The sequence below is a fragment of the Macrobrachium nipponense genome, chromosome 35, assembly GCF_015104395.2.
Source record: "Macrobrachium nipponense isolate FS-2020 chromosome 35, ASM1510439v2, whole genome shotgun sequence".
In the NCBI taxonomy this organism is placed as follows: domain Eukaryota; kingdom Metazoa; phylum Arthropoda; class Malacostraca; order Decapoda; family Palaemonidae; genus Macrobrachium; species Macrobrachium nipponense.
In genome coordinates this window covers 56,589,910-56,604,717 of record NC_061096.1, presented here as the reverse complement: position 1 = coordinate 56,604,717, position 14,808 = coordinate 56,589,910, and the positions used below count along the sequence as shown (strand labels likewise).

Below are 14,808 nucleotides of genomic sequence, written 5' to 3'. Positions count from 1 at the left end.
CCGCTAGTACCTTCCTATTGTAAAAGGACCTCAGGTTTGTATAGTTAGGAAAAATGCAATTTTGGACAAATTGTCATTTTTCAGCAATGGTGCTCATATTTGATTGAACAGATGCAGTCTAAATGTAGAAGTGACTTATCCTGGTTTATCCAAGGGCCCAGTCATATGTAAATATGTTGTTTCAGTGAACCCTTTTGAATTTTCTTCCATTTATCATGCTGCAGAGGTACATTAGCAAAATATGCAGCAAGGTTGGTATTAGAAAGATTATTGAATTGCGTCTTATTTTGGGTAATTAATCTTTTATCCTAGGCAAAAGTTTTATTATTAGAAGTTGTATTTTTCTTTTAGGTGTAAATGTGGCCTTCGGGTATGAATGATAATGCTTTTTGAGAGCTGTGATATTCCCACTGATTGGCTTTGAGGGGTTCAGAAAGCTTTTATTATGGATCAGTTAATATGATGAATTGCATGTTTAATCCATGAAGTAAAAGAGTTACTCATCAATTCCCAGTTTTTATTGTACTGTGAAAGAAAATTAAGCTTCCTAAAAATCCAGAAATAAAGGAAATTCTGGTATATGTGAAAGATGATTGGGAAGAAAATGGCCTTCCCTTTTTGTTATTAATTGCACTCCCATTGGGTTTATTGTAATCTTGTTGGTTTTGTCTTTTACAGAGATTCAGAAAATTTAGAAAACTTGAAGAACAGCGGAAGGAACAGAAAATAAAGCGTGATGAAGAAGTACGCTCTGCCCAGCATACTCAAATTATAGAAATAGTTTTTGGTCTCTATTTCCACATACTGAAAAGGAGACCAAATAACAGGTTAAATGGTATTGTTTTAGAAGGATTAGCAAAGTAAGTTGGAAACTTTAGTTTGAAATTTTAGTTATTTAATATCTTCATGGTCTAATACATATTCTGATAGTTAAATGTCAATGCAGTATCCTCTCCATTATTCACACCAATAATAAGTTCTAGCAGTGTGTGGGTTTTTGTATATTGTAAATAAGTAGTCAATATTAAGCTACCCAAAACCCTAGCCTAACCTTGCAGTATACTTAGCAGAATGTTTGTGATTTGACATTGAAATTATTAACAACATAGCACAGTAGCATAAAAGTTTAATGAAAACACTGCATTTCAGGTGCTTCCTTAAATCCAGTTCTTTGGCAAGCAAGATTCATTATTAGACTTTTGTCACAAATAGGTTACCTGAAAACTGTCTTTCACACACACAGAAAGAGAGAGAGAGAGAGAGAGAGAGAGAGAGAACGAGATAAAGAGAAACGAGAGAGAGAGAGAGAGAGAGAGAGAGAGAGAGAGAGAGAGAGAGAGAGAACCATATAATATCAGTGGTACTGAATCTAATAGGCTTAAATTTATTATATCAGATATGAACACTTAACACAGGAAAAAACAAGCAATGGTAGGCAAGGCATGTGGTAGTTATAGAGTTAAATAAGGTCAAGGCTGCTACTGTATTTAATGAGGATGCTTATTCTTTGAGGTGCATAATTCTACTGTACCAAAAAACACAAGTTTTACCCTCTTCACCTTAACAAGAATATTTGAATACTGGTAGGAAGGAAACTGGAAAGTAACCTTTAGTGGGATTTTGTTGAATATCAGGGCGAAGGGGTTATTTTCTTTTTCCTCAGAGTATGTATTCCAAAATTAGGGTGTGCCATATATGTCAGCAAAAATGGTAATTAGAGGTCATGAGGATTAATAGACCTTTTAATTGAACTTAGGGTAGGGTAAATCTTGTTCCAGCCAGTATTGTAGTGTTTACATCAGGTTAAATTTGGAGATTGTAAAAAATTAAAAGTCAGTTTGTTAAAGGGTAGAATAATTGAAGCAGTATCTATCATCCGTCACAATCCCATAATTTATTACTTGATATTCTGATATTTATAAAAAGTATGACCAAAATAGGATTTTTAGACCAAATACTAAATCAATAGTCAATTTATTGAAGGTTGTTAAGAGGCACAAGAAACCAATGACATACAGAAGTCATATTATCCCTAATGTTTTTTCAAAATCTGAAACTTTGTATCAGATTCTTTATGATTGTTACTGTCCTTTGTGCTGTGCAGTATGATCAGTATTCATTGCTCAGTTTATGTGCACTCAGTTATCAGCACCAAAATTTTGAGTTGTAGTACAAGAACAGTGCTTTGTGCAATAATTGTCCCGTAAAGTGAAAGTGGTTTTTTATTATAAGGTGCTGTAGTTTTAAAGTTTAACATTTTTTCTATTTACCTCCAGGTTCTCACATTTGGTAAACGTGGAATTCTTCTCTGATTTGTTGAATGTTCTTGGAGGGCTGATGGAAGAGGGGACTTTGAAATTCAGAGAATCCCTTCATTGTATCCAGACAGTGTTTACCATTCTCTCTGATCAAGGAGAGGTGCTGACTTTAGATCCTGGACGCTTTTATTCATACTTGTATGCCAACATGGTTAAACTCACTGCTGGTATGTACTCCCATTTAATTTTTAGTTTGTGTATGTGCTTATGAGTTCCCTTTCTTCAGGCTTTAGTAAGAGAATTTCCATGATCTATTTTGTTCATTTTGTTTATTGCTGCCTTTATTATTTGGTTTGAAATATTCACAAATCCACATTTGATTGACGGATTTCTAAACAGGAAAATGGCATAATAGATATCCCCTCGATAAATTATACTGCACTGTGTTTCTAATGTACTCATCAGAAAATACTTGATACCCAAAAGGAGACATCTGTTACCCTTGGAAGGAAAGATGGGGAAATGGAAGCAAGACAGGGGTTTGTGTTTATGCATATAAAACATGACAATTTATTTTAAAATTTCCCTTGGATATACATGTATATAACAAGCCAGTTTCTTGAATAGCTGAATAGGGAGTACTTTTATAGCAGATAAATACTCTGGTTGGAGTGACATCATTAGGGAGTAATTTTCAATGATTAAATACATCATGTCAGTACATCAGATGTGTCATTCAGGTCATTGCTTGTGTTGGGGCTTGATCATGGTGGATTTGATCAGGGAGCTAATAGTTTTTGCCAGTAGAGAAAGTGTATCCATTATGCAGATTTTTTTTTTTTTTTTTTTTTTTTTTTTAATATACTGGTACCTTTAGTTAGATTCATATTTTTAGATGTAAAGATAGATATATGTTAAGCTTTTAGTATTATTGATAGTCTGTGATCAGGTACTCAACTGGGTAGCCCTTGTAGAGACAGGGTATCTGGCTGTATGACTGTGAATGACAAGGACTGGTGTATGTGAGTGGGAGGGAAAAAAATTGACTAACCTGCTTGTCTGTTTCAGAGAAGAGTGAATATTTCTGGATAGTATTTAAGTGAGATCTGTTTAATCCTTACAGGCCAGCCTAAGTATTCATTAACGAAACCCCATGACCAGACAAACATTAAGGTCTGCCAATTTGTGTTAAAAAAAGTATATATATTTAACCCCCACACCCAGGGGGTCGTATATATACGATCACATATAGCTTTGGGGCAGTGGACAGGGTATTGGTACTGATACGTGCGTAACAGAGGCAGTGATAGCATGCCATTGGAACAGAACCCCCGCTAATAACTTGGGGACTTCCTGTAGCGCCTTCTTTCATTCAACCTAAATCTTTTGACCAAGTCTGTGATGTTATACAGAAGAAATAATTTTAATTCTTTGAAACCTAAGCATTTTTGGATATTTTTATTGTTATGGTTCACTTAGTGCATAAATATTGTATGTGTGTGCAAAATGTTTGTCTTAAGAAGTTAATTATTTTATACCAAATACCACCCAGGTTAAGGAAAATAGTGCCCCTTTTTTCTTATAGTGGACCCCCCATATTCGCATTGTCAAGATTTGCGGACTCACTTATGCGTGGTTTTCTCTATGGACCATATCTACCCATTATTCGCAAGAAATTCGCCTATTTGCCATATTTTTTCACTGAGAAATATTCACTAATTACATACTGTATTTTCAAATAAATTTCATGACTAAATACACTTTTGTGATAAAACTATTAAAATATTCAGGTATAAGCATTTTTAGAGGGTTTTTCTTGTATTTGAATTAATAGGCAGTTGTAAGCATTTTTAGAGGGGTTTGAAGTATTTGCGGAATTTAGCTATTTGCTGGGGTGTGTGATACGCATCCCCTGTGAATACGGGAGTCCACTGTATCATGAGGTTTATTGATGCTCACCATACTTGACAATATTTCAGGAGATAATCAAGATGATATAAAGTCTGTCCTGCAGTCACTTATGCAAATGTTGGTAATTCGAGGGCGACGAGTAACTGCAGCACGAGTGATTGCTTTCATCAAACGCTTGATAACACTGAGTCTTAACTTGTTGCACAATGGTGCTGTGGCCACACTAGCTACTGCTCGATATATATTTTTGGTGAGTTTTTCATATTGGTTTATAATTTATTGTTTTATTTTTAGTGTGCTGGTGTATGGCACAATTTTGTTTAATGATACATAGTAAAAACTAGACTTACCGAGTAGTTTTTGTCAAATAACTTTTATATGCACTGAGCAGTTTTTGTCAAATCACTTTTATTTGCCCTAAACTTCATCTAGGCACATCCAAGCTGTGAAGTGTTGATTGAAGTTGATGAGGAGGGATCAAGTGGTGTATATTTACCTGAAGTTGAGGAGCCAGAGCACTGTAATGCATCATCAGCCTCTCTATGGGAACTGCATCTGCTTACCGTAAGTCTTGTTTATTTGTTTCAAGTTACGTATATAGCAAATAAAAGTTGTTTAGTTTATTTATATAACTGAAAATGCATTAAACTACAGTCCATTCCATGCACTAAAATACATGTGTCAGCTTCAGCATAGGTGGTGAAAGTGAGAGGATATAGTAAAAGCAGTTACAGTTAGGAATAAATGATCAGCAAGTAAATTATACAAAGTAGAAATAGTTGATTATGTATCATAAAACAATGCAGATTGTCCGTAGCCTTTTGGAAGATTTAATAATTGGTTTAATGAAGTGTACACTTAACAGTAAAAACAGCAGTTTAGAAGTTATCTTCTGAATTCCAATTTTGATTGTTAAAATTCCAGTTTTGATTGTTATATACAGTAATTAATTAGTAGCCCTTAATTGTTGATTTTGATCATAAATTCATTGACACTCTAAGTATCCCTAAATTAATTTACAGTCCAGAACCAATGTCAATTTCCCCTTTAAAAAACACACCCCAAAATTACATTAGACTATTCACAAGATTTGGTAAAATTATTATTGATTTTATGTGTGCCAAGAAATATTAGTGACGTAGTTAACCCTTAAACGCCGAAGCGGTAAAAAAAAAAATGTCTCCCGTGTGCCAGGGACGTTTCAGAGTGAGCGCGGAAGCGGAAAAAATATTTTTTTCAAAAAATCACAGCGCGCTTAGTTTTCAAGATTAAGAGTTCATTTTTGGCTCCTTTTTTTTGTCATTGCCTGAAGTTTAGTATGCAACCATCAGAAATGAAAAAAATTATCATTATCATATATAATAATGCGATAATGATAGCGCAAAAACGAAATTTATTCATATATAATTGTATTTAAATCGCGCTATGCGCAAAACGGTTAAAGGTAACAAGTTACTTTTTTTTCCGTTGTAATGTACACTAAATTGCAATCATTTTGGTATATAACACATTGTAAAACGATAAAAAGCACACAGAGAAAAATATTATCACAAAATAATGCATGAATTTGTAACGCGCGGACGTAAACAAATAATTTTTTCAAAAATTCACCATAAATCTAAATATTGTCTTAGAGACTTCCAATTTCTTTCAAAATGAAGACAAATGATTGAATATTACTATACTGTAAGAATATTAGCTTACAAATGCAGTTTTCGACCATATCTGACGATTTAAAGTTGAGTTTGACCGAAATGTCGAATTTTTTTTATATATCTTTTTTTTATTTTTTTTTATTTTGGAAATAAGAAAAGCTACAACTTTCAAATATTTTTCGTTTTATTCTACATGAAATTGCGCACATTTTCATATATAAAACTCTATGAAATGCCTAATATGAAATGGAGCAAATATTCCGAGAATGGGACTTACGCATTTCGGAGATTTGTGGCGGAGAATCCGCGCGTGGAGGGAAGGAAAGTTTTTTAAAAATTCACCATAAATTTAAATATTGTGCTAGAGACTTCGAATTTGTTTCACGATGAAGATAAATGACTGAATATTACTAGAATGTAAGAGTTTTATCTTACAATTGCGTTTTTCGACCATTTCGGTAGAGTCAAATTTGACCGAACGTGGTTTTTTTTCTAGTTTATCGTGATTTATATGCAAATATTTAAAAAATGAAAAAAGCTACAACCTTCAACTATTTTTTGTTGGTTGTATTAATACCAGGAAATTGCGCACATTTTCATATATAAAACTTTATGTAACGGCTAATTTAAAATGGTACAAACATTACCACAATCGCACGTATGATTTTTTCGTTTTTTCGGAAGAGTTTTACCGCGCGGACGTAAAGAAAATGTTATTTTTTTCATAAATTCACCATAAATCGAAATATTGTGCTAGAGATTTCCAATTTGTTGCAAAATGAAGGTAAATGCTTGAATATTACTAGAATATAAGCGTTTTATCTTACAATTGCGTTTTTCGACCATTTCGGTAGAGTCAAAGTTGACCGAAGGTTGAAAATTTGTCACTTATCATTTTTTATATGAAAATATTTCAAAATTGATAAAAGCTACAACCATGGGTTGTTTTTAGTTGTGTTGTGCATGAAATTGCACACATTTTCATATATAAAACTTTATGTAACGGCTAATTTAAAATGGTGCAAACATTACCACAATCGCATGTATGATTTTTTTCGGAAGAGTTACCGCGAGGACGTAAGGAAAAAGGTTTTTCATAAATTCACCATAAATCGAAATATTGTGCTAGAGACTTCCAATTAGTTGTAAAATTAAGGTAAATGATTGAATATTAAATATAATAATAAGAGTTTTAGCTTACAATTGCGTTTTTTGACCATTTCGGTAGAGTCAAATTGACCGCCGAAGGTTGAAATTTTGGCACTTATCGTTATTTATATGAAAATATCTCAAAACTGATAAAAGCTACAATCATGAGTATTTTTTTGCTGTATTCTACATAAAAATGCACACATTTTCATATATAATACTACATATAACGGCTAATTTAAAATCGTAAAAAAATTATGTCAAAGTGACAAAATAATTTCCGAGATGTGTCACAGATACTTTTTAGTGCGGCAAGAAAGAAATTCACGCTTGCGCGCCTGCGTAACGATTGTAAACAAAACAACACCTTGATCCGTGAACTCCCAGCATCCCCCAAGGCGCGTGATTCAAGAGTTTTCGGCTGGTAGGCCTAAAAGTATTTTTCCGCGAATTTTTAAAAAAACTTTTGTATGTCGACGTAAAATACGTCCAGTCGGCACCCGAGAGACAAAAAATGTTGACGTAAAATACGTCCAGTCGGCGTTTAAGGGTTAATATACCTTTCTCATGTAAAGATTGTAGATTTAAAGTTGACTTTAATGAACATATAATAACAGGCAATTTAGACTTTCTTGATTATGATAATCTTATTTGTGTTTTTAAACTAGGATCTGAATTTCGACCTATCAAAATCAAATTAAAATAAAACCGTCTAGGTTAGTAGAAATTCTGGCAATACAGTGGTCCCCCCGTATTCGCGGGGGATGCGTACCAGACCCCCCCCGTGAATAGTTAGAATCCGCGAATGTTTGGAACCCCTATAAAAAGGCTAAAAACAGCCTATTTGTTAGTTACAACTCAAGAAAAACCCACTAAAAATTTTCCTACATGGTTTTTTAATAGTTTTATCACAAAAAGTGCATTTTATGATGAAATCCATAAAAAAAACCAGGAATTTGTGGATATTTATCATAGAAAAATACCGCGAATGCATGAATTTTCCGTGAATAATGCAGGGAAACGTTCCCGAGAGAAATCCGCGAATGTGTGAGTCCGCGAATCTGGAGAACGCGAATACGGGGGGTCCACTGTATATATAAAAATTCTATGCCTAAGTGTTAATCTCAGAATTCGAATCTAGTAATAACTAGTGGTTGTGCAGTATTGATAAATTGTTTATAGACAAACTTAAATCTTATAAAGCGGTACTGGCTCCATATAATTAACCTTTCTAGTATACCATAAAAAATTTCATAAAAATATACTCTAAAATTTAGGTACTATATATGTAACAAGTTTAGTAAATTGCATAAAAAAAGAGATGACTGGTATGTGTAATTTAATGTTAGATAAACTTTACAAGTGATAATACTACTGTAATAATGGTAAAAACTGGATTATTAGAAAAAAAAAAATAGTAAGCTCTGTTGGACAAGTTGGTTACATGCTCAACTACCGATGTCAAGGTCCGGGTTGAATTCCCTGCTCTGCCAACAAGGAATTAAATTAATTTATTTCTGGTGTTAGAAATTCAATCCTCGATGTGGTTCGGATCCCACAGCTGTAGTTCCCGTTGCTAGGTGACCAATTGGTTCCTAGCCACGTAAAAATATCTAATCTTTCAGGCCAGCCCTAGAGGAGCTGTTAATCAGCTCAGTGGTCTGGTTAAACTAAGATATACTTACTTAAAAAAAATAGTAAAGTACCATAAAACACATTCAGTCATGCAACAATAATCTTTTAGGTCTTGGTAATTATATGCTATCTACATTAGATCTAAATACCACCCTGTGTAGGTAAAGCAGTCCCTGGTTATCGGCGATCCAGTTTTATGGGGCTTGTCTAGCGCTGAAAAGTGCTGATTTCCATTTATTGGCGTTGATATATACCTAACGGAGATGCCATTAACCAGTTATTGGCCCCAAAATCTAGTTATGTACGCCTATAAGGGCCAAAAATCACAGATTTTTGGTTATCTCCGATTTTTGCTTATTGCCGATTTTCACTTATCAAGCCATCGGATTGGAACCCCCACCAATAACTGGGGACTGCCTGATCACCACATCATGATCCAAGAAGATTTATTGTGGCCTTATATGATAAATAAATCCATGCTGAATTACAAATACAGTACATATATTGCAGAAGCTATAGTCAAACTACAATGTTTTATTAACCTCTTACGCCGAAGCCCTAAAAATCAAAACCTCTCCTGTATGCCGGCGCCGGTTTGGAGTGAGCGCGGAACCGGAAAAAATAATTTTTTCAAAAAATCACAGCACGCTTAGTTTTGAAGATTAAGAGTTCATTTTTGGCTCATTTTTTTTTCATTGCCTGAAGTTTAGTATGCAATCATCAGAAATGAAAAATAATATCATTATCATATGTAAATAATGCGATATATGGTAACGAAAAAAAAAATTCATAGATTAATTGTATTCAAATCACGCTGTGCAAAAAACGGTCAAAGCTAACGAGTTACTTTTTTTTCGTTGTATTGTACACTAAATTGCAATCCTTTTGATATATAATACATAGTAAAACAATAAAAGCAACACCGGAAAAATATTATCACAAAATGATGTACGAATTCGTAACGCACGGACGTAAAAAATGTTATTTTCAAAAATTCACCGTAATTCTAAATAATGTTCTAGAGACTTCCAATTTGTTTCAAAATTAAGACAAATGATTGAATATTACGATACTGTAAGAGTTTTAGATTAGAATTGCAGATTCGACCATTTCGGACGAGTTAAATTTGACCGAATGTCGAAATTTTTAATATATATATTTTTTATATGCACATATTTTGAAGATGGAAAAGCTACAACCTTCAATTATTTTTATTGTATTTTTCATGAAATTGCGCACATTTTGATATATGAACACTATAAAAAGGCTAATATGAAAAGGAACAAATATTAGGATAATGCGATGTACGTATTTCGGAGACTTGCGGCCGCGAATCGGCGCGCGGAGTGAAGGTAAATATATTTTCAAAAATTCACCATAAATCACAATATTGTTTAAGAGACTTCAAATTTGTTTTCAAAATGAAGAAAAATGACGGAATATTAACTATTCCGTAAGAGTTTTAGCTTACAATTGCGTTTTTCAACTATTTCGGTAGAGTCAAATTTGAGACCGAACGTGGTTTTTTTTCTATTTATCGTGATTTATATGCAAATATTTCAAAAAAAGAGAAAAGCTACAAACCTTCAATCAGTTTTTAGTTGTATTCTACATGAAATTGCGCACATTTTCATATATAAAACTTTATGTAACAGCTAATTTTAAATGGTGCAAACATTTCGACAATCGCACAAAAAAATTCTGATTTTTTCGGAAGAGTTACCGCGCGAACGTAATGTTTTTTTTTTTCATAAATTCACCATAAATCGAAATATTGTGCTAGAGACTTCCAAGTCATTGCAAAATGAAGGTAAATGATTGAATATTACTAGAATATAAGAGTTTTTAGCTTACAATTGCGTTTTTTTTTCGACCATTTCGGTAGAGTCAAAGTTGACCGAAAGTTGACATTTTTGCACTTAACGTTATTTTATATGAAAATATTTCAAAACTGATAAAAGCTACAACCATGGGTTGTTTTTGTTGTATTGTGCATGAAATTGCGCACATTTCCATATATAAAACTTTATGTAACGGCAAATTTAAAAGGGTGCAAACATGAGGACAATCGCACGAAAAAATTTATCGGAAGAGTTATCGCACGAACGTAAGGAAAAGTTTTTTCATAAATTCACCATAAATCGAAATATGCTAGAGACGTTCAATTTGTTGCAAAATGAAGGCAAATGATTGAATATTACTATAATGTAAGAATTTTAGCTTACAATTTGCGTTTCTCGACATTTCTGTAGAGTCAAAGTTGGCCAAAGGTTGAAATTTTTGCCACTTATTGTTATTTATATGAAAATATTTCAAAATTGATAAAAGCTACAATCATGAGTATTTTTTTGTTTGTATTTACATGAAATTGCGCACATTTTCATAGATAATACTTCATGTAAAGGATAATTTAAAATGGTGCAAAAATTATGTCAAAGTGATGAAATAATTTCCGAGATGTGTCACTGATACTTTTTAGTGCGATAAGAAAGAAATTCGCGCTTGCGCGCCTGCGTAGCAATTGTAAACAAAACAACGCCTTGATCCGTGAACTCCCAGCATCCCCCAAGGCGCGTGATACAAAAGTTTTCGGCTGGTAGGCCTATAAGTATTTTTCCGCGAATTTTTAAAAAAACTTTTTTGAGCCGACGTATGATACGTCCAATCGGCATACGGGAGACATTTTGACTCGACGTTTAATACGTCCAATCGGCGTAAGAGGGTTAATAATTGAGATTACTGAACTGTTACTTACTCTGTTATTAAATTTATATGGTGAGCAGTTTTTTATTTTATAATGTAGGAATTTTCTGCTTATCTTCTTTCCCAATTTTATCCGTACATTAAAGGGCTGGTTACCTGTTGAGCCTTCTCCACTGCCTTCTATCAAAGGCATCATCCTCCACCAAACATCTCTCCATATCTTCCTTCCTTTAACAGGTTCCTCCCAAGCCCTCTTCACTCCCTGCCCATCATCCATCCTCAGCACATGCCCATACCATCTTAATCGTGACTCTCATATCACTTCTGTAATCTACTAAGCCTGCCTTCTTCTTATTTCTTCATTTTCCAATCTCCCATGCAGCGATACTCCCATAATCCACCTGAGTATTCTAATTTCTGTTCTCTCAAGCTTTGCCGCCTCTTTTCTTCTTTGAGCCCTTGTTTCTGATCCATACATTAACACTGGTCTTATCACTGTGCTATAGATCTTGACTTTTAGCTTGATTGTTATTTTCTTGTCACATATTACCCCAGCTACCTCACCACTTTCCCCCCAAACAGCCTTAATATTTAAAAATTAAAATCCTCGTTTATCATAAATAATTTGTTCCATTGGAGGATCAAAATACACAAAATTCTTTTCAGCTTGATACTTTGAGAACCTTGGGATCGGGAAGATTGTATACCATTAGTGGCCAAACCTTGTCAAATTTGTTTAAAAGTAATATCAGTGGTGTTTTCTTTAGGATTTATGTATTCTCTGTTTTAAACCTTGTAACATATTGAATTCATGATGTACAAAATATTACATTGTAAATATATAAAGGCCATTTATGTAATTAGCACAGTATTAGTAGAACTAAGTTCAAAACTGTAGTTCTGTACTTTACTGGTTTTTGAAGTGACTAATAAGAAAACTCCTTTTCAGCGTCATTACCACAGTACTGTTAAACAGTTTGCTAATCATATTATTGTGGGATCACCTTTGCAAGGGGATGGAAAGCTTCCACCAAATCTTGGCAAACGGTAAGTTATTTTCCTTTTTATACAATTAAATGTTGCACGACTCGTAACTTAAGGTATTTACAATTATACAGTACTACAGTAATAACTTTCAACCCCAAACTTCAGATTGAGACTACTATGCAGTAGAATTGTCACAGTAAGCAAATCTTAAGTTTTCTTATCTCATATTTTGCCAGTACTTCTATCAGCTTACAAGAAGTTTTTAGGATTTGCTTTTATTGTAAAAATAAAACTGTGTTTATTGTTACTTGTTGTCTCAGTTTATTTCATTATTGGCCTCACACAATGAACTCTCCAAATGAAATGCTCCCCAAAACCTGGCAACCTTTTGATCGGAAAAGGATGTGAAGATCTGTGTGCAAAGTAAAACTACTTTTGAGCTCGGTGCATGTTGTAGCATAGTTGTGGAAATGCTGGAAAGGTGTGAACATCACTGTGTAATTATGCTGAGGTGTACGGCACCGACACCATAAGGCCCCATTATAAAGTGAATGACTTTCAATCTAATGATTGACGGTATTTCCTTCTAATTTTTACCACTTATTTTATAAATAATACTGAATAAACACAAGTCTTGTTTCAATCTTCTTGGAGATCTAAGAATTTAGTTTAAAAAAAAAAAAAAAAAAAGTAAGTTTTCAGGAAGCGGCAAAAAAGCAATAATTTTGGACTCAAAAACAAGAACCAATCAAGGATATCTGGATTCCTGAAGCTAGTTATCCCTATATCATTATAAACTTTTTTCTCTATGACACTAACGCTTGAGAAAATGGGATATTTTGATGAGGAACAATTATTTTTAATAGGTTTTTTTCACATTAGTTTTCCATGCTTTTTTATTTTTGCAATTTGTCATTAATGATCCTGTAGAAGTGATAAACAAAGTTGTCCATGAACCAATCTAAACATTCTTTTTTAACAATAACATTTCTAGATATCTTCATTTACACATAAAACAGTCCAAAACAGTGTGCAACCTACTTGAGATTATCCTGAATTATTCACACAGACGTTTTTTTTACATCTTTATCACAATTTGTGGTCCACAGTGTCGTACAAGCGATGAACAAAATTGTCAAAAAACCAATCCAAAAAAAATTTTTTTAACACTTCAGGATACTATGTTAATTAGTCATACAATAGTTGAAAACTGTTAATTACTAAAATTCAATAATTCCTTGAAATTTGGTGGTCGGCACGCCCTGAAATGTGAAACTGCAGAGGTAGTTGAATTTAAATATGAAACTGCAGAAGCTGTGAGTTTAAATGTTAGTTTGCAGAGGTAGTAGAATTTATGTGTGGAAAAGCAGAGGTAGTTGGATTTAAATGTAAAACTGCAGAAGTAGTTGATTTTCAGTGTGAAATTGCAGAAGTAGTGGGGACAGCAGCTGTCAATTTGTGAATATAAGAAAGAAAACAATGACAAATATGTGTTGTTGATAACATGCCATTCGTTTGCTAGTTAACTGGTAATTTGAAAGGTAGTTCAAGATTCTGGAAGATTGTAAAAAATACAATAATAAATCTGACTTAAAGGATGGAAGGGTGTAAAAGTCAATAAAAAGATGTGGGAAACAAGTTCTAAACTGTTTGGTTGGTGCATATTTATCATTGAATGTTTCTATAAATGTTCTTGGTTGTCTTTTTGATAAGCATATATGCAAGTGTCATCATCTGTTTGAATCATAATTTGGAAGTATTGTACAGACTTATTTTATTGATAGTAATGGAAACTTTTCACTAATTTTCAGACGTGTAGAAGACCTGTACGATGACTTTGATCCAGCAACCATGCGTTTTAACCCTACGGTTCCAAGTCCACAGCAGTTTCTTTCCAAGAAGATATCAGAAACAAGAAGTAATTTAAAGAAACAGAAGTTCAACCATTTCACTACAGAGTTCATGAGTCATGAAGTACAAAGCATCTTTAAAAAGAATGAAGATCCCTTTGATGTGTTCTTTGACCCAGAACCAGAAAACAAACACCATAATGGTTTAAAGAAAAATATGACTGATACCAATTATTTTGGCGGTCTTTTAAAAAATATGACTTTGAGTAAAATTAAGGCTGATTTACCTGACTGTGAAGATCTCACTGATAGCCTTGTCAATGTAGATACTAAAACATAAGTATTGTAAATATGAAGTATTTATACTAACAACAAACAGTTTTTGAATGCTATATGAATTTCCTTTTTTATGTAATAAATGTTTATTATATATATATATTGTTTAGTATTCATTATATTTTTTACCATTTGATAGAAAAGAAAAGTTTTGATGAATTTTGCACACGCTAGTATGTATTGGAGATTACTATGTCTTGTGTTCCTACACAAGGTATATAGCACAAACTTCTTATGCTCATGGTGTACTGTCCAGGATGGTGTGGCACTAGCCAGAAGAGTTATAAGTTGAATTAAGAAGACTTGATTATTCTTCTCAGGTCT

At 33.3% G+C, this 14,808-nt stretch overlaps 1 protein-coding gene across 1 annotated transcript in view; it reads left to right on the top strand.

Moving 5' to 3' along the window:
- LOC135208363 (nucleolar complex protein 3 homolog) overlaps positions 1–14,582 on the top strand; it is an 85,700-nt gene extending 71,118 nt beyond the window's left edge. The window contains exons 12-17 of the mRNA XM_064240464.1: positions 679–860; positions 2,277–2,485; positions 4,238–4,419; positions 4,602–4,733; positions 12,261–12,358; positions 14,110–14,582. Of these exons, the coding sequence (XP_064096534.1) occupies positions 679–860; positions 2,277–2,485; positions 4,238–4,419; positions 4,602–4,733; positions 12,261–12,358; positions 14,110–14,488 (1,182 nt within the window). The 3' untranslated portion in view covers positions 14,489–14,582. The remainder of the gene's footprint in view (positions 1–678; positions 861–2,276; positions 2,486–4,237; positions 4,420–4,601; positions 4,734–12,260; positions 12,359–14,109) is intronic.
- The last annotated feature ends 226 nt before the right edge of the window (positions 14,583–14,808 follow it).